Raw genomic sequence first — 15,065 nt, 5'->3', positions numbered from 1 at the left:
CACCCATGTTACTACATTGTTTGGCTACACAGCAGAGAATAAGGAATGCTTGACCAGTTACGAGAAGGACGAGCGTATACTACAGTATGGTATGCTTTCTGCACAGGATCCGCATGAACAAGGAAAACACGAGTAAATGTCTGGTATTCAATTTATTTGTACCATAGTTATGTATTATTTACTCCCGATTTGGCTAAATAGGAAAATAAAATTGTGTTTATCAAGTTGTATATAGGTAAAACCCAATCATAGGAACTCTCGATCTGAACTATTTCCTGTGCGAAATGTAGCATCAGTAGTTTCAACTGCAGCCGCAGCGCCTCTTACGGCCCCGTGCGGTTCAGTTGATAGGCGGCATTTCTGGCTTCGTGGTGATTTTTCTTCGTGCAGTGTTATCCCCCATGTCTATAGTACCGAAAGGCAAAACTAGATGTTGTAGTCGAGCGGCTGCGGCATGTTCTGACTTGCAGGGTCACGTGGGCAGGCCTTCTTGCACACAATTGATTGGGCAGTCATCCATAGAATTGTAGTCGTAGATCTCTAAGTCCGCTTCAGTCTCAGACTTGATGAAGATGCCGCTTTTTAATTCTTGATCCTGTAAACAAAGGAACTAGTTCAACTGCATTCAGTGTTCTCAGCTCTCTTGTTTTTCACAATCCAAAACTTGCAAAACCTCTCTTTCTGAGTCAAAGAACGAGAAAATACGTATCTCTTTTGTGATTTCAGTAGTTAGAATTTTACACATGCAGCTATTAGTTAAGATGAATACGTTTTAAGCCATATAGAATAAAACACAAGTAAACCCTCTAAAATGTAAATTTTCCAAACAAAGTTGATATAAAATACAATGTAGAAATTGTAAACCATTAATATTACAATTGTAATTTGATTAATTCATCTAAATTGAAACACTACATGTAAGTTTCTTAAGTGAAACGATTATGGATGTGAGACGAGTTTATATTTAAACAGTGTTTAAAGTGAAGCCCCATGTTACAAGCGCACCCTCAGGCGAGCGGCCAGCAGTTGACACGTTTAACAGCTTGCTTTCTTGACCATTTTACTTTTTGCACAACTTTATTTTTGTACCCCTCAAATAAAGGGTATACCGGTCACAACTCAATGTGTAGACTTGTGAGTCGACTATAGCAATTCACAAAAATCTACGTGTACCAGAATTTTGCAGTATTCGGTAGCACTAATGTTTATTTTTGTAACCTTCAAAAGTAAGAAATATATTATAATGTCGACTCACGTATTCATGTGCGACACTAAGATCGTCAGTCACAACTGTCCTTAATGTAGCCTATCGTATAATTTGTAGTTCAATTCCACTCATTTCAGCTTAATGTCATCTCGTTGCGTCATCAGCTGTACACTAACACGGCGACACTTCTTTTAGAGAAGAGGCTGTTGAGTTTTTTATTCTCTTTCAAACCTCAGCTCTTAGGCTATGCTGGCTTGTTTAAATCACATGATTGGACCTCCCGGGATTTGAACTCGTGATCTCTCAGTTAGAGAGCCGTGACTGTATCCACTACTCTACGAAGGAAGACGACTGTCTAGTTTCTACTTACCGTACGTTGTTGACGTTCGTACATCTGTTTCCCTTCAGCTGTCAATCCACTTATACCGTCTGAGCCTTGGCTGAGAATGAAGTCAAGAAGGTGATATATGTAATACAACAGCTATGTATCCACTACTCTACGAAGGAAGACAGCTGTCTAGTTTCTACTTACCGTACTTTGTTGACGTTCGTACATCTGTTTCCCTTCAGCTGTCAATCCACTTATACCGTCTGAGCCTTGGCTGAGAATGAAGTCAAGAAGGTGATATATGTAATACAACAGCTATGTATCCACTACTCTACGAAGGAAGACGGCTGTCTAGTTTCTACTTACCGTACTTTGTTGACGTTCGTACATCTGTTTCCCTTCAGCTGTCAATCCACTTATACCTTCTGAGCCTTGGCTGAGAATGAAGTCAAGAAGGTGATATATGTAATACAACAGCTATGTATCCACTACTCTACGAAGGAAGACGGCTGTCTAGTTTCTACTTACCGTACTTTGTTGACGTTCGTACATCTGTTTCCCTTCAGCTGTCAATCCACTTATACCGTCTGAGCCTTGGCTGAGAATGAAGTCAAGAAGGTGATATATGTAATACAACAGCTATGTATCCACTACTCTACGAAGGAAGACGGCTGTCTAGTTTCTACTTACCGTACTTTGTTGACGTTCGTACATCTGTTTCCCTTCAGCTGTCAATCCACTTATACCTTCTGAGCCTTGGCTGAGAATGAAGTCAAGAAGGTGATATCTGTAAGACAACAGCAATATAAGTCTAAATATTCGAGTGAATTTCAAAACTAACATTTAATATTTAAATTTCTTGGGTGAAAAGAGACCTTTGTAAATTAATAACTTAACTGTTTCCTTGGTACAGCAGTATTGCATATTGCAGGGTTGTCAACCTCTTAAAACGGCAGGATAACTGTTTAACGTAACAAATAAAATGTTATTATTATATAGTGATTCTTCATCCCGTGATGGGTCCAATGACAAAAATGTAAGCATAAACAAACTTACGCTTACATGAGTTAAGTGTGTGTAACATAACTTTGTTACATGGTATTGAGAATAATCAGGTTTTATTTCATTTCATCAAAGCGATTACTTTTCATTTTTAGGGGAGTAGCTAATTTTACATTAAAATATGTCTGAATAGTAGAATCTTTTGTAAATCGTATTTGTATGAAACATTTTTATATTATTATTGGGTCATCGAAATGTATATTTTATCGTAAAACATTGATACAATCCATTATAGATTAGTATCAGTTGTTAGAAATACGGGATCGATGTTATTGGGTCATCGAAATGTATATTTTATCGTAAAACATTGATACAATCCATTATAGATTAGTATCAGTTGTTAGAAATACGGGATCGATGTTATTGGGTCATCGAAATGTATATTTATCGTAAAACATTGATACAATCCATAATAGATTAGTATCAGTTGTTAGAAATACGGGATCGATGTTATTGGGTCATCGAAATGTATATTTTATCGTAAAACATTGATACAATCCATTATAGATTAGTATCAGTTGTTAGAAATACGGGATCGATGTTATTGGGTCATCGAAATGTATATTTTATCGTAAAACATTGATACAATCCATAATAGATTAGTATCAGTTGTTAGAAATACGGGATCGATGTTATTGGGTCATCGAAATGTATATTTTATCGTAAAACATTGATACAATCCATTATAGATTAGTATCAGTTGTTAGAAATACGGGATCGATGTTATTGGGTCATCGAAATGTATATTTTATCGTAAAACATTGATACAATCCATTATAGATTAGTATCAGTTGTTAGAAATACGGGATCGATGTTATTGGGTCATCGAAATGTATATTTTATCGTAAAACATTGATACAATCCATTATAGATTAGTATCAGTTGTTAGAAATACGGGATCGATGTTATTGGGTCATCGAAATGTATATTTTATCGTAAAACATTGATACAATCCATTATAGATTAGTATCAGTTGTTAGAAATACGGGATCGATGTTATTGGGTCATCGAAATGTATATTTTATCGTAAAACATTGATACAATCCATAATAGATTAGTATCAGTTGTTAGAAATACGGGATCGATGTTTAATTGATATATAAATATCGATATATATATATATATATATATATATATATATATATATATATATATAGCAATATAATATCGATATAATATATCGATATATTGATATATATCGATATATATATATATCGATAATTACCTGTTCAGTTTAACGGCAATACATAAATGTTCGGCTTTTAGCGATGGTTTTCTAGTTGAATTGGAATTTACAATTTTAACTATTTCTTTCCACACTTCATTCTTCTTTCCTGCAATCTTTCCACCGTTTATAATTTCGTGTTTGTAGTGAGTAAGCAACTGTTGAACTTCCACAACCGGAAATGATGAAGGACGGCCTCGCTTTACTTCTGAAGACATTCCTGCAAAAACAAAAATATATTATATACATTCTGGTTGTTGATTTCTCTCTTGTGCATTCGGACAGCATTTTAGCGGAGATTTATGAGCCTATATAGAGTACAAATAGTGTTACAAACATTTTTATTGCGTAATGATTGCGTTATAACTGAATACATGGGGTTTATCGGAAAATGGCTCAAAGAGTGTCAGAGAGTCAGTGAGTAATTGACTAGACATTGTTTGCCAAATCCTATGTTATTATCTAAAAACGCCAAACTATTAATAGGATAAAGTAGTCAACCCATAATCCTTCAAAACACCTTATCAGCCAGTGTTAACTGTAGTCAGCAGTTTGATCAATTCCTATCGTGTTTATCAACAATTCTAACATTTACAGCCTGCACTTCTGGTATTTTTTTTTTTAATAATGAGGCAGTAAAGTACTGAAATGAATTGCTGTTTCGAAGGTTCTAAATGCATTGATTAGCCAGCCAAAATGTAATCTAGTTTAATTAAATAGGTTCACATTAAGTATACCTGAAATCAAAAACAACTTTTTCGAAAGTAATGTTAAAACCTATTAATACTTTGAATTATTATTAAAATATTTATTATTATTATATTTCATAGAACCTTGATAGCTGAAATTACCATTAAAACCATTGTTGACTAATGACAACCTAGGAGAGAATAATGACGCCACGCTCAATGACGTAAACGTGGGCGTATCAACTCTGTAGCCTACAGTTAATTTTGTAGTAGAATGAGTCTTTTAGTATAAGTACGAGTATAATCTTTTTGAAATTGAAATGTGGTCAAACATATTAGACGATTTTCTGATTATGTATTGAGTAACATTGTTACAAAGAACAAATCCATCTGATGGTTAAATACCACATAAAAAAGAATTAATGTACGGTACATAATACACACTATGTTAATATTCACTATAACGATAAAACATTATTTAATTGCAGACCAAAACTGTCATACTATTAAAATAAGGAAATATATTTCCTTATTTTTAATAATTAAATTTACTCTCTATTAATTGATATCACATTTTTTATAGTATTGCCTAAGTTTATTAAAAATAAATACATTATGTTATTAATAATAGTATTTCATTGATATATCTGGAAATACAATATTATTGTGATAAGACATTTTTCAGAATTTAATTTTTGTTCACTGCGGTTGGACTACCGAGATGATATTCTACTTTTTGGTTTTATCAATATTATCATTATCTCTAAAACATTCAGCAAAACTAATACTTAAAACTACATATTAAAATTAAACTCTGAGTTAAACTTTAACCATGTTTAGATAAAATTGAATAATGTTAAACTAAAATTTCTTACTGCTAGCATACACGAAGTAAAATAATCTTACATGGTTTGTCGAACACACCACTCTGCACTCACAGGCTGATAAACACCGATTGAATATAACTCCTTCCTGAGGGTGTACTGTATCGATTGTCGTGGAAGCAGAAACTCACTCTCATGAAGGACTTCTTGAAATGTGTGGATCTCCGCCCAGGGAGTTCGAGACTGCACTGAGACGTCGACAGCTCAAACACGCCCTCGGACATGACTCCCTTGTATTTACGGTATTAACCTAATTATCTTTCATGGAAAAGAGGGTTAAAGCTCAGTCGCTCCTCGATCACACATGAAACCTATCATGTTGCATCTCACCGTTTTCTACAGATAGGCCAAGGCATCTGAGCGCGCGGCAGAGGCTCTACTAGCCATTCACAAAACATTGACCTCATCTGCGCGCTGTCATTCTGTGATTGATTTGAGAGAACTTAACTATCGGAGCACCTTTTATTTGAATATAACAAGACAACTGAATAAATAAGTAAATATTCCAGTTGTTACTTCTTAGGTCTTGAGAAATGCTGAAGGATGGACTCTAAGCGAAAATCCATGTTATTGAAAAAGACAACTCTCTTCCCCGGCCCCGGCCACCTATTACGCGTGCAGATCGCTTGGCCCATCTGTACACGTTAGCATATCGATGGTACAATTTACAGAGATTTGTAATTTTATAACAAAGTACTTGGGTGCACTGACATTATTTGTTTTTGGACGTAATCAATATCTAAACAATAATACCGTACATTATTCTCCAAAAAGAAGAGATTAATATGACGAGCCGTTGGGATGATTGAAAATCATGGATCCGAAGTCTGTGTGATTGTGTCGTGAGAATGCTGAGATGTAAGTATGACTGTGAGTGAATGTGTAGTTAGGATATATTTTTATAATGCATTTGACTATTGCAATACTATGTTATATATTGTCAAACACGCAATAAAGAGATTATGATGATCTCTCCTCAACTGCACAAACATCATTTAATTGATGGTAGCGTTGTGAAACAATAACAAAATGATGGTATTAAGGGACTTAAGATGTCGTAACATTAATTCAAACCAGTTGAAACCAATCCTCCTCACGTTGCTCCTCTCCAACCAAATTTACTCACGGCTGTTATTTTTCCGTAAACCTTCAAGAGTATTAATGATAGTCTATCTGGATACAGAATCAAACTATCGGAGTATCGAATACTGTGTATTGAAGCACCCTTGTATTCAAATACTTTTCTGCAATGAGTATTTCTAACAGACAAGCTAGATTTGTCTTACTTCGTTCCCGTAATCCATTATTTCTTGATTACTTAGGATTGCCCTACCAAAAAGGTGGGAAAATCCTCTGCCTTTTTTGTGCCTCGTATAAAAATAGTCATACCCATAATTTGTGAACTTCAGAAAGAAATATTTGTTTACTTGCTACTTCAGTCCTAAATGATTCTTTTCTACTTTACCAATGATCATAGAAATCATATTTCTATGGTCATTGGTGAAGTAGATCATATTTTGTTTCTACACAATAACATGAAATAAACATTTATTTTTGTCTTTATTGTTTACAAATGTATGTGTATTCATTAAATATTTGTAGAATTATACATTTTGTCAAGTTTGAAAAATTTTAATTACTTATTCCAAAATATATTCCTGAAACCCTCCAATGAATACTTGTATATAAATAAAAATATGTTTACAACAAAGAGATCCTGAACGACTAGATTTATGCATCTAAATTACTAAATACATTCACATATCAAATCTGACATCCATAATGCCTTAAATCAATGTTATTTTATGACTTCAGTCTGTGTCTATAATACCTGAAGCAGCCTTTCTATGTGAAAGATTATTAATAAATTTGAAAATGTATGAAAGGCTCAACTTGATCTAATACTAAATTCAACTATCTGTAAAATTAAGACAATTTCAATGATTTTATTACTATCAAGAGTTTGAGTGAAGCTCTGAATAACAGTGTTTATTTTCTGTGTTGATATGCAGATTCTCACTTTTAGAGGTTTAATCACTCAAAAGTTAATCCCGGTCCAATCTGTATATAAAATTGACCTTTTATTAACTGAGTAGTAATAAATAAATATAGCTATCAGTATGACTATTAAACATATTCACCAAGAAGCTACAATTAATTCAAATGTGGAATTCTTACTGATCTATTTCAATCATGTTTGTTAATCACCCCTTTAAACTTGCTTATTTTTTAACTTAATCTGAACATAATGATTGAACATGTAAATAAAACATCCACGCCTTGTATATAATTTATCAATATATTTCACAATGTACATTTTTACATTATGTATACATGTTTGAGTCATAAAAATGCTCATTATCTGTTTTATAAAATGCAATAAATTACAATAAAAAAGTTAACTTTCAAATGTATCCCTTATAAAAACAATATTGATTTAAGTTGACGCATTAGTACTTGAGGGTGGTTTGCCACTTATTACACCATCACAATCTTGGTTTATTCTTTCTTCGCTCAGCAGCGTTTGCATTTTCAACTGTAACCGCAGTGCTCGCTTTAACTCCATGTGGTTCAGTTGATAGGCAACACTTCTGGCCCACAGATCGAACTCCGTCTCGGGCTTGGAGGTGTCTATATTGTGTACAGTATTATCCACCATGTCCGTAGAACCAGAAGGTAAGGGTGAATGACAAAACTTCCTCTTCTTGTCGGGTGATAAGCTCTGACTGGCAGAATCACTTACGTCTGGTTTCTCATTGTTGGAAGGTGAAAAGTTACCGACTGTGTTGTCATCGTAAATATCCAAAACCTCTTCGGATTCGGACTTAATGAAGACCTCGTGTTGTGATTCCTGATTCTGTGAACAAAAAATAGCTACTTGAAATACTTATTTGAAAATTATAGAATTCAACAGTTCTCAACATTACCATCCTAATCTAAGTTTTCATGGTTCTTTCCAAACAAAATCTTGTCAAAACATTCACAATGACGACTGAAAATAAAATTCAGCGCAAGTCAATTCTTATAAAAGATTATTCTTTTTGGTACTTGTGCTTATACATCCAGTTATATTAACCAAACAATATGTACCCTACATACTAAAATGTAGATTTTTATGTATTTTGGTCGGAGACTCTCAGAGGTGTCAGAAAGTACCTTAAAATTCATGACATGACACAAAATATTGATACACATGATAATTAGATACATTAAAGGATTGATATTCAGATGCCTGTCCACCTCAGCACTGTGTATGGTTATAGATAAGTATCTTACACATAGAAGATAGTAGACCCTGACTTGTGGCATTGGTGCCTATCTGATGGATGAAATCTTCTTGTCTTACCATAACCATAATAACAATGAATAGCTGACAAAGCTGAAATTTTAGAAAGACCAAATCAGCAATCAAATTAGACTAGTTAAGAAATAAAGTTTCAATCACTGATTTTTATTTCTTTCATATAAGATGTCTTAATGTTCTTGAAGACCTCATGTCAAAAGTGCATCCCATACTGATATACATTAGTACTGAAGTAAGAGGTTGCCTTGATAAGCAATTATTCTTATCCCAAAACGTACCAAAATCTGTCAGATTAACTGACATGAGTATTGTAAAATGTAAGTCCACAGAGTATGTTTGAAAAGAAAAATATAATACAAAACATACACATTTAAGTGTGGGGCACACCTAAATATTTGTTGCCGTTTCAATTAATAAAACAGTTTCAAAATTCATCCTACTCTGTGTAGTCTTTAGAGTGATTTTATTGATTAGGTATCCAGATGACTTCACATCACATAAAAAGTCATTACTGGTATATATTTTAGAGATGATGTGTCCCCAACTTTAGACATGCTGGCTTCAACATGCACTGGTTTTCTCCGGACTTCCTGGCTTTCTTGTATATTTTGTGTATACTACATGGATGAAGTTGATTAGAATTAAATTAAATTGTTAACTGAAAAGCTAAGGATTTTGATATTATCCTCTCTTTGGACACTGGCCAAAAATAGTTCAATTGTAACTGAAATCGTTAGAGCTATCCAATAAAAATATAACAAAATATTGGAGAAAAATTCAAGAAATTTCCGAGGTACTTATAAAAAACAGTTTCACTCTCTGACTTGAGAGCCCCATCTTTAAATTTAAATCTAAAATGGATTATGAGATTTGAATATCTTTCAGTGACTATCACTTATCTCAAGATTGCTTGGAACAACATTTAATAGGATTATGTTTATGTTGTCTGTTTTTAAATAAAATTAAGTGCAAAACTGCAACTAATTGCTAGAACATTATAATTATAGGCTATAGTAAATGTAATATTTTGGTTAATCAGTTTTAGAGCAATAATCAATCACATACATACGCACAAAATATTATTTCATTGAATATTTACAAAAATGAACTAGAAAAAATGTTACGTGAATAATTCATGAACAAAGTATTATAATGTGACTGGACTAATATCTCTAACTACCAAATGTTGATTATAGTGCATGAATCGAGGGATCTCTCTAATATATGTATAAAGAACAATACTAATGTTAAATATCTGAACATTCAAATTTCTGTACTGAGTTGGACCTGGACGTTGCCGGTATCAAACGATACAATCACACATAGTGTATCGTTTGTCAAATCTACATTGAAACAAACCAATAATCTTGAGCGGTAATTTTAACTTTCCATTAAATAAAGAAAATGCACTGCAATAAATGTACATACTTCACCATTCAAAAGCCTACTACAAATGAGCGTTGCCTAGGAATCATGGCAACCTGAGTATGATTTCAAAAATGTATCAGTAAAGGAAGAGTGTTTACCTAGAGTTTTGAGGAAGACCTTGGGTGAGGTGGACTGGATAAGGTTACATTTTGTATTGACCCAGAATCTTTTTTTGATAATTTTTTGTTACCAAGTGCCTAAAATAACCATCATTTCACAGAAAGAATAAAGTTAGGTTTTAATACCAATATAGAGATAAAATAAAAAATAATTTTTATTAACCCTTTGAGTGCCACAGCATATTTTCCCAAGTCATACGCATAAATTGCCGGAGCATTTCCTTCTGTTTTGCAAGCGTGTGGGGAAAAAACTATATTAAAAAAACTATTCAATCGATTTGAATAATTTTTTTTTTGTGTGTTTATAAAACAAGGTATTTTTTCCATATAATATTATAATTTTATTTTTATTTACACAAAAAGAATATAGGTTATAACAAAAACTAAAAAATGAAAAAAAATAAATTTCAAGTTTGAACTAAAATTTTATTTATACAATATTTTTTAAAATTTTTTTTAGCTATACCATATGAAAGAGCATGAAAAACTGAACAAAAATCATGCATAATATGGTGTGTTACAGTAATATTTAACCAGATACTGCAATATATACAAAATACAACAAAAAGCAATTTTTATTCAAGTTTGTCAAAAGTTTAGAAACAATATTATAACTACCCTATTTCACTCAATGAAGTAAGACGACTGTAAAATACTAATTATATAAAAAGTATATAAAAATATACACAGGCCTACAATATAACCTTACTTCACCTAAAATCAATAGTTTGATTGGAACTTGCGTTTTACTTCATCACCAATCCAACAATAAAATATACGTCACTAAACACGGAAAAAGAAGTTTATAAATGCATTGTAAGTTTTACTGAACACAATTGCAGAATAGTAATAACAACAGTTTTCAGCATAAACACACGAAACTAGCACAATGTAAACACACAACAACGAAACTGTGTAGTTAATGGCAACAAGTAGCAGCTGACCAACTATTGCGTCATCTGTTTTTTTCTGATGACAATAACTACAAGGGGGCGGTGAACAATAAAAATCAATCACAATTGATAGTTCGAAACTTGTAGATTGCCGTGAAATAAGTTATTTGTCAAAACAAAAATGAATTATATGTGATATTAATTAAATAAAAATCGTCTACTGGGTAGATGCCGGCAATTTATGCACATTTCACAACATCTACTATGTAGACGCTGCGGCACTCAAAGGGTTAAGATATGAAAACATAGATACACGTTTGAACTTAAAGTGTAAAAGGATATGATGACGGTTCTCAATGATAGGCACATATGATAGCCAATGATAGTATGGGAAACAATAAGCTTTATTCATTATAATAGAGAACTAAGCATCTGTAAAGGTTTTAAGGAGACCAAACAAAGAAGAAATACAACGTTTGAAGTATTGAAAACTCATTTAATAAACATAAAGCCGCTTCAACAAAAGCATTTGACTGTATTCCTTATATAATTCTGATGGAAAACATGAACATGACACTAAATGATTCAGGTCCTTATATGTCCTTATTGGGAGAACAAATGTTGCCAGTGCAGAGAACTCTTTCATATTTGCACAAAGTTAAATCCAGGGTCTGTGGTGTTGGCCCTCCCTCACGACTTGATCAAATTTTGCAGATAACACTTGCTGCGGAACATAACTCACTCCAGTCAGCAAAGATCTATATGTAGTTAACTCCTAACGCTTCACGGATGACTAAATATCAGCAAAATATATCAATGTTGAGACAACACTTTTTGTACACAAATTTATATAACTTAAGTGTGAGATGGTAAATTTGCACCAAATAATGTTTTTGACGGTTTATGGCTGATATATCTGACTACAGTGTTGGCAACGTGCAAGACAAAATTGAATTCATGTTTCAAGAGTTTAAATATATAATTTCAAAAATTACTTCTGATAAATATGGTTATAAAAAGTTTCGCATAGCAAATAATTTGTATGGTTTTGATCCGATTATGCAAATATACATGTAAACCAACACGATTATCCTTGAAAATAAATAAGGTAAGTAAATATTGTTTTGTTGTAATTATATGTTGTATTTTAATTTCTAATATTTAAAACTAGCCAAACTATATTGTTCTTTCAACTATCTATTCAGTTTTTGGACCAACATTTTGTTTTCAGTCCTTTGGATGGTTATGAATATCGATAATTCCATATCATTCGGTAATCATCATCTGATTTTGATGGCCATACTACAGCCATGGCCTATTACACAGTAGGCTAAGTTACGAGATTAAAAACACTTTAATACTTATTGTGCAATATATAGTTTGCAACTGCCTAAAAATCGTTTTTGGAAATGAAAGTATACTACTTTTAGAAATTTTTAAAAGTAGTTTAAGATCGTTTAAGGCAAAGTGGCTACAGTAAACATTATCAAATCTTTTTGCAAAAGTGTTGTTCTTTTGATAATTAATACAGCAAATGATATAACTTAAAATTAATGACATAGGTTAAGTAAACAGATACAGCACAACCTCTATTCAAAATGGCACACTTTTAGAAATTTTTCATCCTCAATAAGAAAGTAAACTGTAGGCCTACTACAATTTACCAAACCCACTTACCTCCTGAAAAATCCCATATCTTCTCTTAAACAACCGCAAAGATTCCACACACTTTTGGTGCACCTCTGTTTTCTCATGAGTTTTTGCTGTGGCGACAACCAAATTTAATTCGAAAAATGCATGAGAAATAAAACTTTTATTGAGTTTACCAGTAAACAGGAGGCAAGGCCAACAAAACGTTTTCATCATAGCCTGACTTCCACATAGCCACTCAAATTTCAAGTAGTTACTATCTTGGAAATGCATGTTGTCCTTCAAATTTATGTTAGTGTTCACCCACTTCATTGTCGGCCGGGGACGGTCATTCTTCACAATATCTATCTGTACTGGTGGTGGGAGCGAACTAAAAGGTTTGCACCTCAGTTGTAATATTATGTCCTCACTCATAACTGCCATTAGAGTCGAAGCACAATCATTATACTTATACGTGAATACGAGATTTTGTAATAATATATAGTTATGGCACTATTGTTTACCGCAGTCGTCAAGGAGTCAAGACCGGCCTCAACTCCAAACACTGTCGCAACCCTGAGATTTATTGTACATAATTTCCAGACATGTTGCAACTACACTATACAGTAAAGTTCATAATGTGTAATTAATTATCTTGTTACTAAATCCGTACTATAATGGTGAAAATCAACGCCACGGAATATAATCGTAATTAAGTAAACATTTACATAACCTCAACACAAAATGTCACAACCAACATCTGATCACCAGGAGGGTAATACAGGCAAAACAGTTACTTTGCTAGAGTAACGGCTACAATTTCATAACCATATTGACACGATGCGATCACACGACCGACCTCTTCGACGAAAACAGCCGAAGAGACCCGAGGGGGCACTCCAGACGAAAACTTCACTGGATTTATATATTTATTTTTTAACATTTAAATAAACAACATTTTACTCTCGTTATTAACTGATTACATTGTGAATAAGAACATGAATAAAACTGAACATTTTACCACTAAATAGTAGTGTATTACGTACAGAAACCAAACAGTTTCATATGTTAAATGATGTAAACTTTTAAAAATAAAACTAGATACAACAAAGTATTTTGTTAAATAACCGGTAAACTTATTTCTGATCTATTTGTCTAGTTTGTACTACGGCCAATATGAGGTTTTTATTATTATTAGGTATTATGCCATCTATAATTATGCTGTTCTATTCTTATTTTCGAGAATCTTTATCTGAAGAACGGAGTACTTGATCTGATAAAAAAAATTCTTAGCCTTGTATTTGGTTTAAACAATACCAGTTTGTAAAAAAAAAAACTTACAATCAATTCATGATCTTTCATACAGTGTATTTTTCGGAGGATCACGTTTGGAACAGAAATTGAATTTTAAGAAGTGTAATGCAACATACTCATACCTTAGCCCTATGTTTCACAGAAAACCATTGCACAACGATTTTTGAGAAAAACTGTAAACTTTAATGCCAATCATTTTATTTTCAAAAGTTGTAAAAACCTTTCCAGATGGAAATTTCTTTTTAAAGTTAATTTATGAAACATTTATTACTGCATATTTAGTCATCCAACTAAAATTTTATTTTATGTAATTGGTTATCATGTGATTTGTTTGTATGTTGTCATTTCCCTACATATTTTTTACAAATTAGTACCTTTACTGCTAATATATACTGAAAAATAAATAAGCTAGAGGCTTAGGTGACATTATTCCCATTAACCACAATGTAAGTTTGAACAATGCTCATAACACAAGAGTGACCCAATTATTACAGATTAGTAAAACTGATGACAGGCTATTGATGTCATCACTGATACATTTATTACCTGGAAGTATAAAAGCAAAGTTTACTGCCATGCATTGTAACTTGGAAAATCCCTGTAAGCACATTCTTTGGCAGGTATAGACAGCCTTGAAATTGAACCATAAATAGAGCAATCCAAGTATGGAACTTTCCCCACCATTTTACTTTTATGATGGGCAGGAATGGTGGCCCTGAGTTTTCTAATTATCTGTTGAAAATAAAAATGATGTTTGAACCCTCAATCTTTAAATCAACATTAACCACCAACATTCCTCAGAATATCTGAGAATTTAACCACATCTTTTCCTAGATAAACATTTATATTTTTTAGCTGGAATAAGAGGAATAAAGCACTACTCTTAGTCAAATTAAGGCCCCCAGAAACATTATCCGCAACAACCAAGAAACCAAGGAATTAGAGTGCATTTATTGAATTATCTCCAGATTAAAACATCCTAT

At 32.8% G+C, this 15,065-nt stretch overlaps 1 protein-coding gene and 1 long non-coding RNA gene across 6 annotated transcripts in view; both read right to left on the bottom strand.

The window, feature by feature from the left end:
- Positions 1–133: 133 nt before the first annotated feature.
- On the bottom strand, positions 134–4,560 carry LOC124353485. Its single transcript, XR_006921601.1, has 3 exons — positions 3,823–4,560; positions 1,902–2,322; positions 134–595 (listed from the first exon to the last, which is right to left on the bottom strand). It is a non-coding gene; the product is annotated as an uncharacterized LOC124353485 (long non-coding RNA).
- A 3,113-nt stretch (positions 4,561–7,673) lies between these two features.
- LOC124353484 overlaps positions 7,674–15,065 on the bottom strand; it is a 38,476-nt gene continuing 31,084 nt past the window's right edge. For 3 of the 5 annotated variants that reach the window (XM_046803332.1, XM_046803329.1, XM_046803331.1), the window contains exon 3: positions 7,674–8,252. In XM_046803332.1, coding sequence (XP_046659288.1) covers positions 7,833–8,252 — 420 coding nt within the window. In that variant the 3' untranslated portion in view covers positions 7,674–7,832. Of the gene's footprint in view, positions 8,253–12,816; positions 13,601–15,065 lie in introns of those variants that run through there. The other 2 variants (XM_046803330.1, XR_006921600.1) reach the window with 2 other exon arrangements.

This window comes from Homalodisca vitripennis, chromosome 2 (genome assembly GCF_021130785.1).
Source record: "Homalodisca vitripennis isolate AUS2020 chromosome 2, UT_GWSS_2.1, whole genome shotgun sequence".
NCBI lineage: Eukaryota > Metazoa > Arthropoda > Insecta > Hemiptera > Cicadellidae > Homalodisca > Homalodisca vitripennis.
The sequence above is the reverse complement of the archived record's forward strand: the minus strand, read 5'-3'. Positions and strand labels throughout refer to the sequence as shown.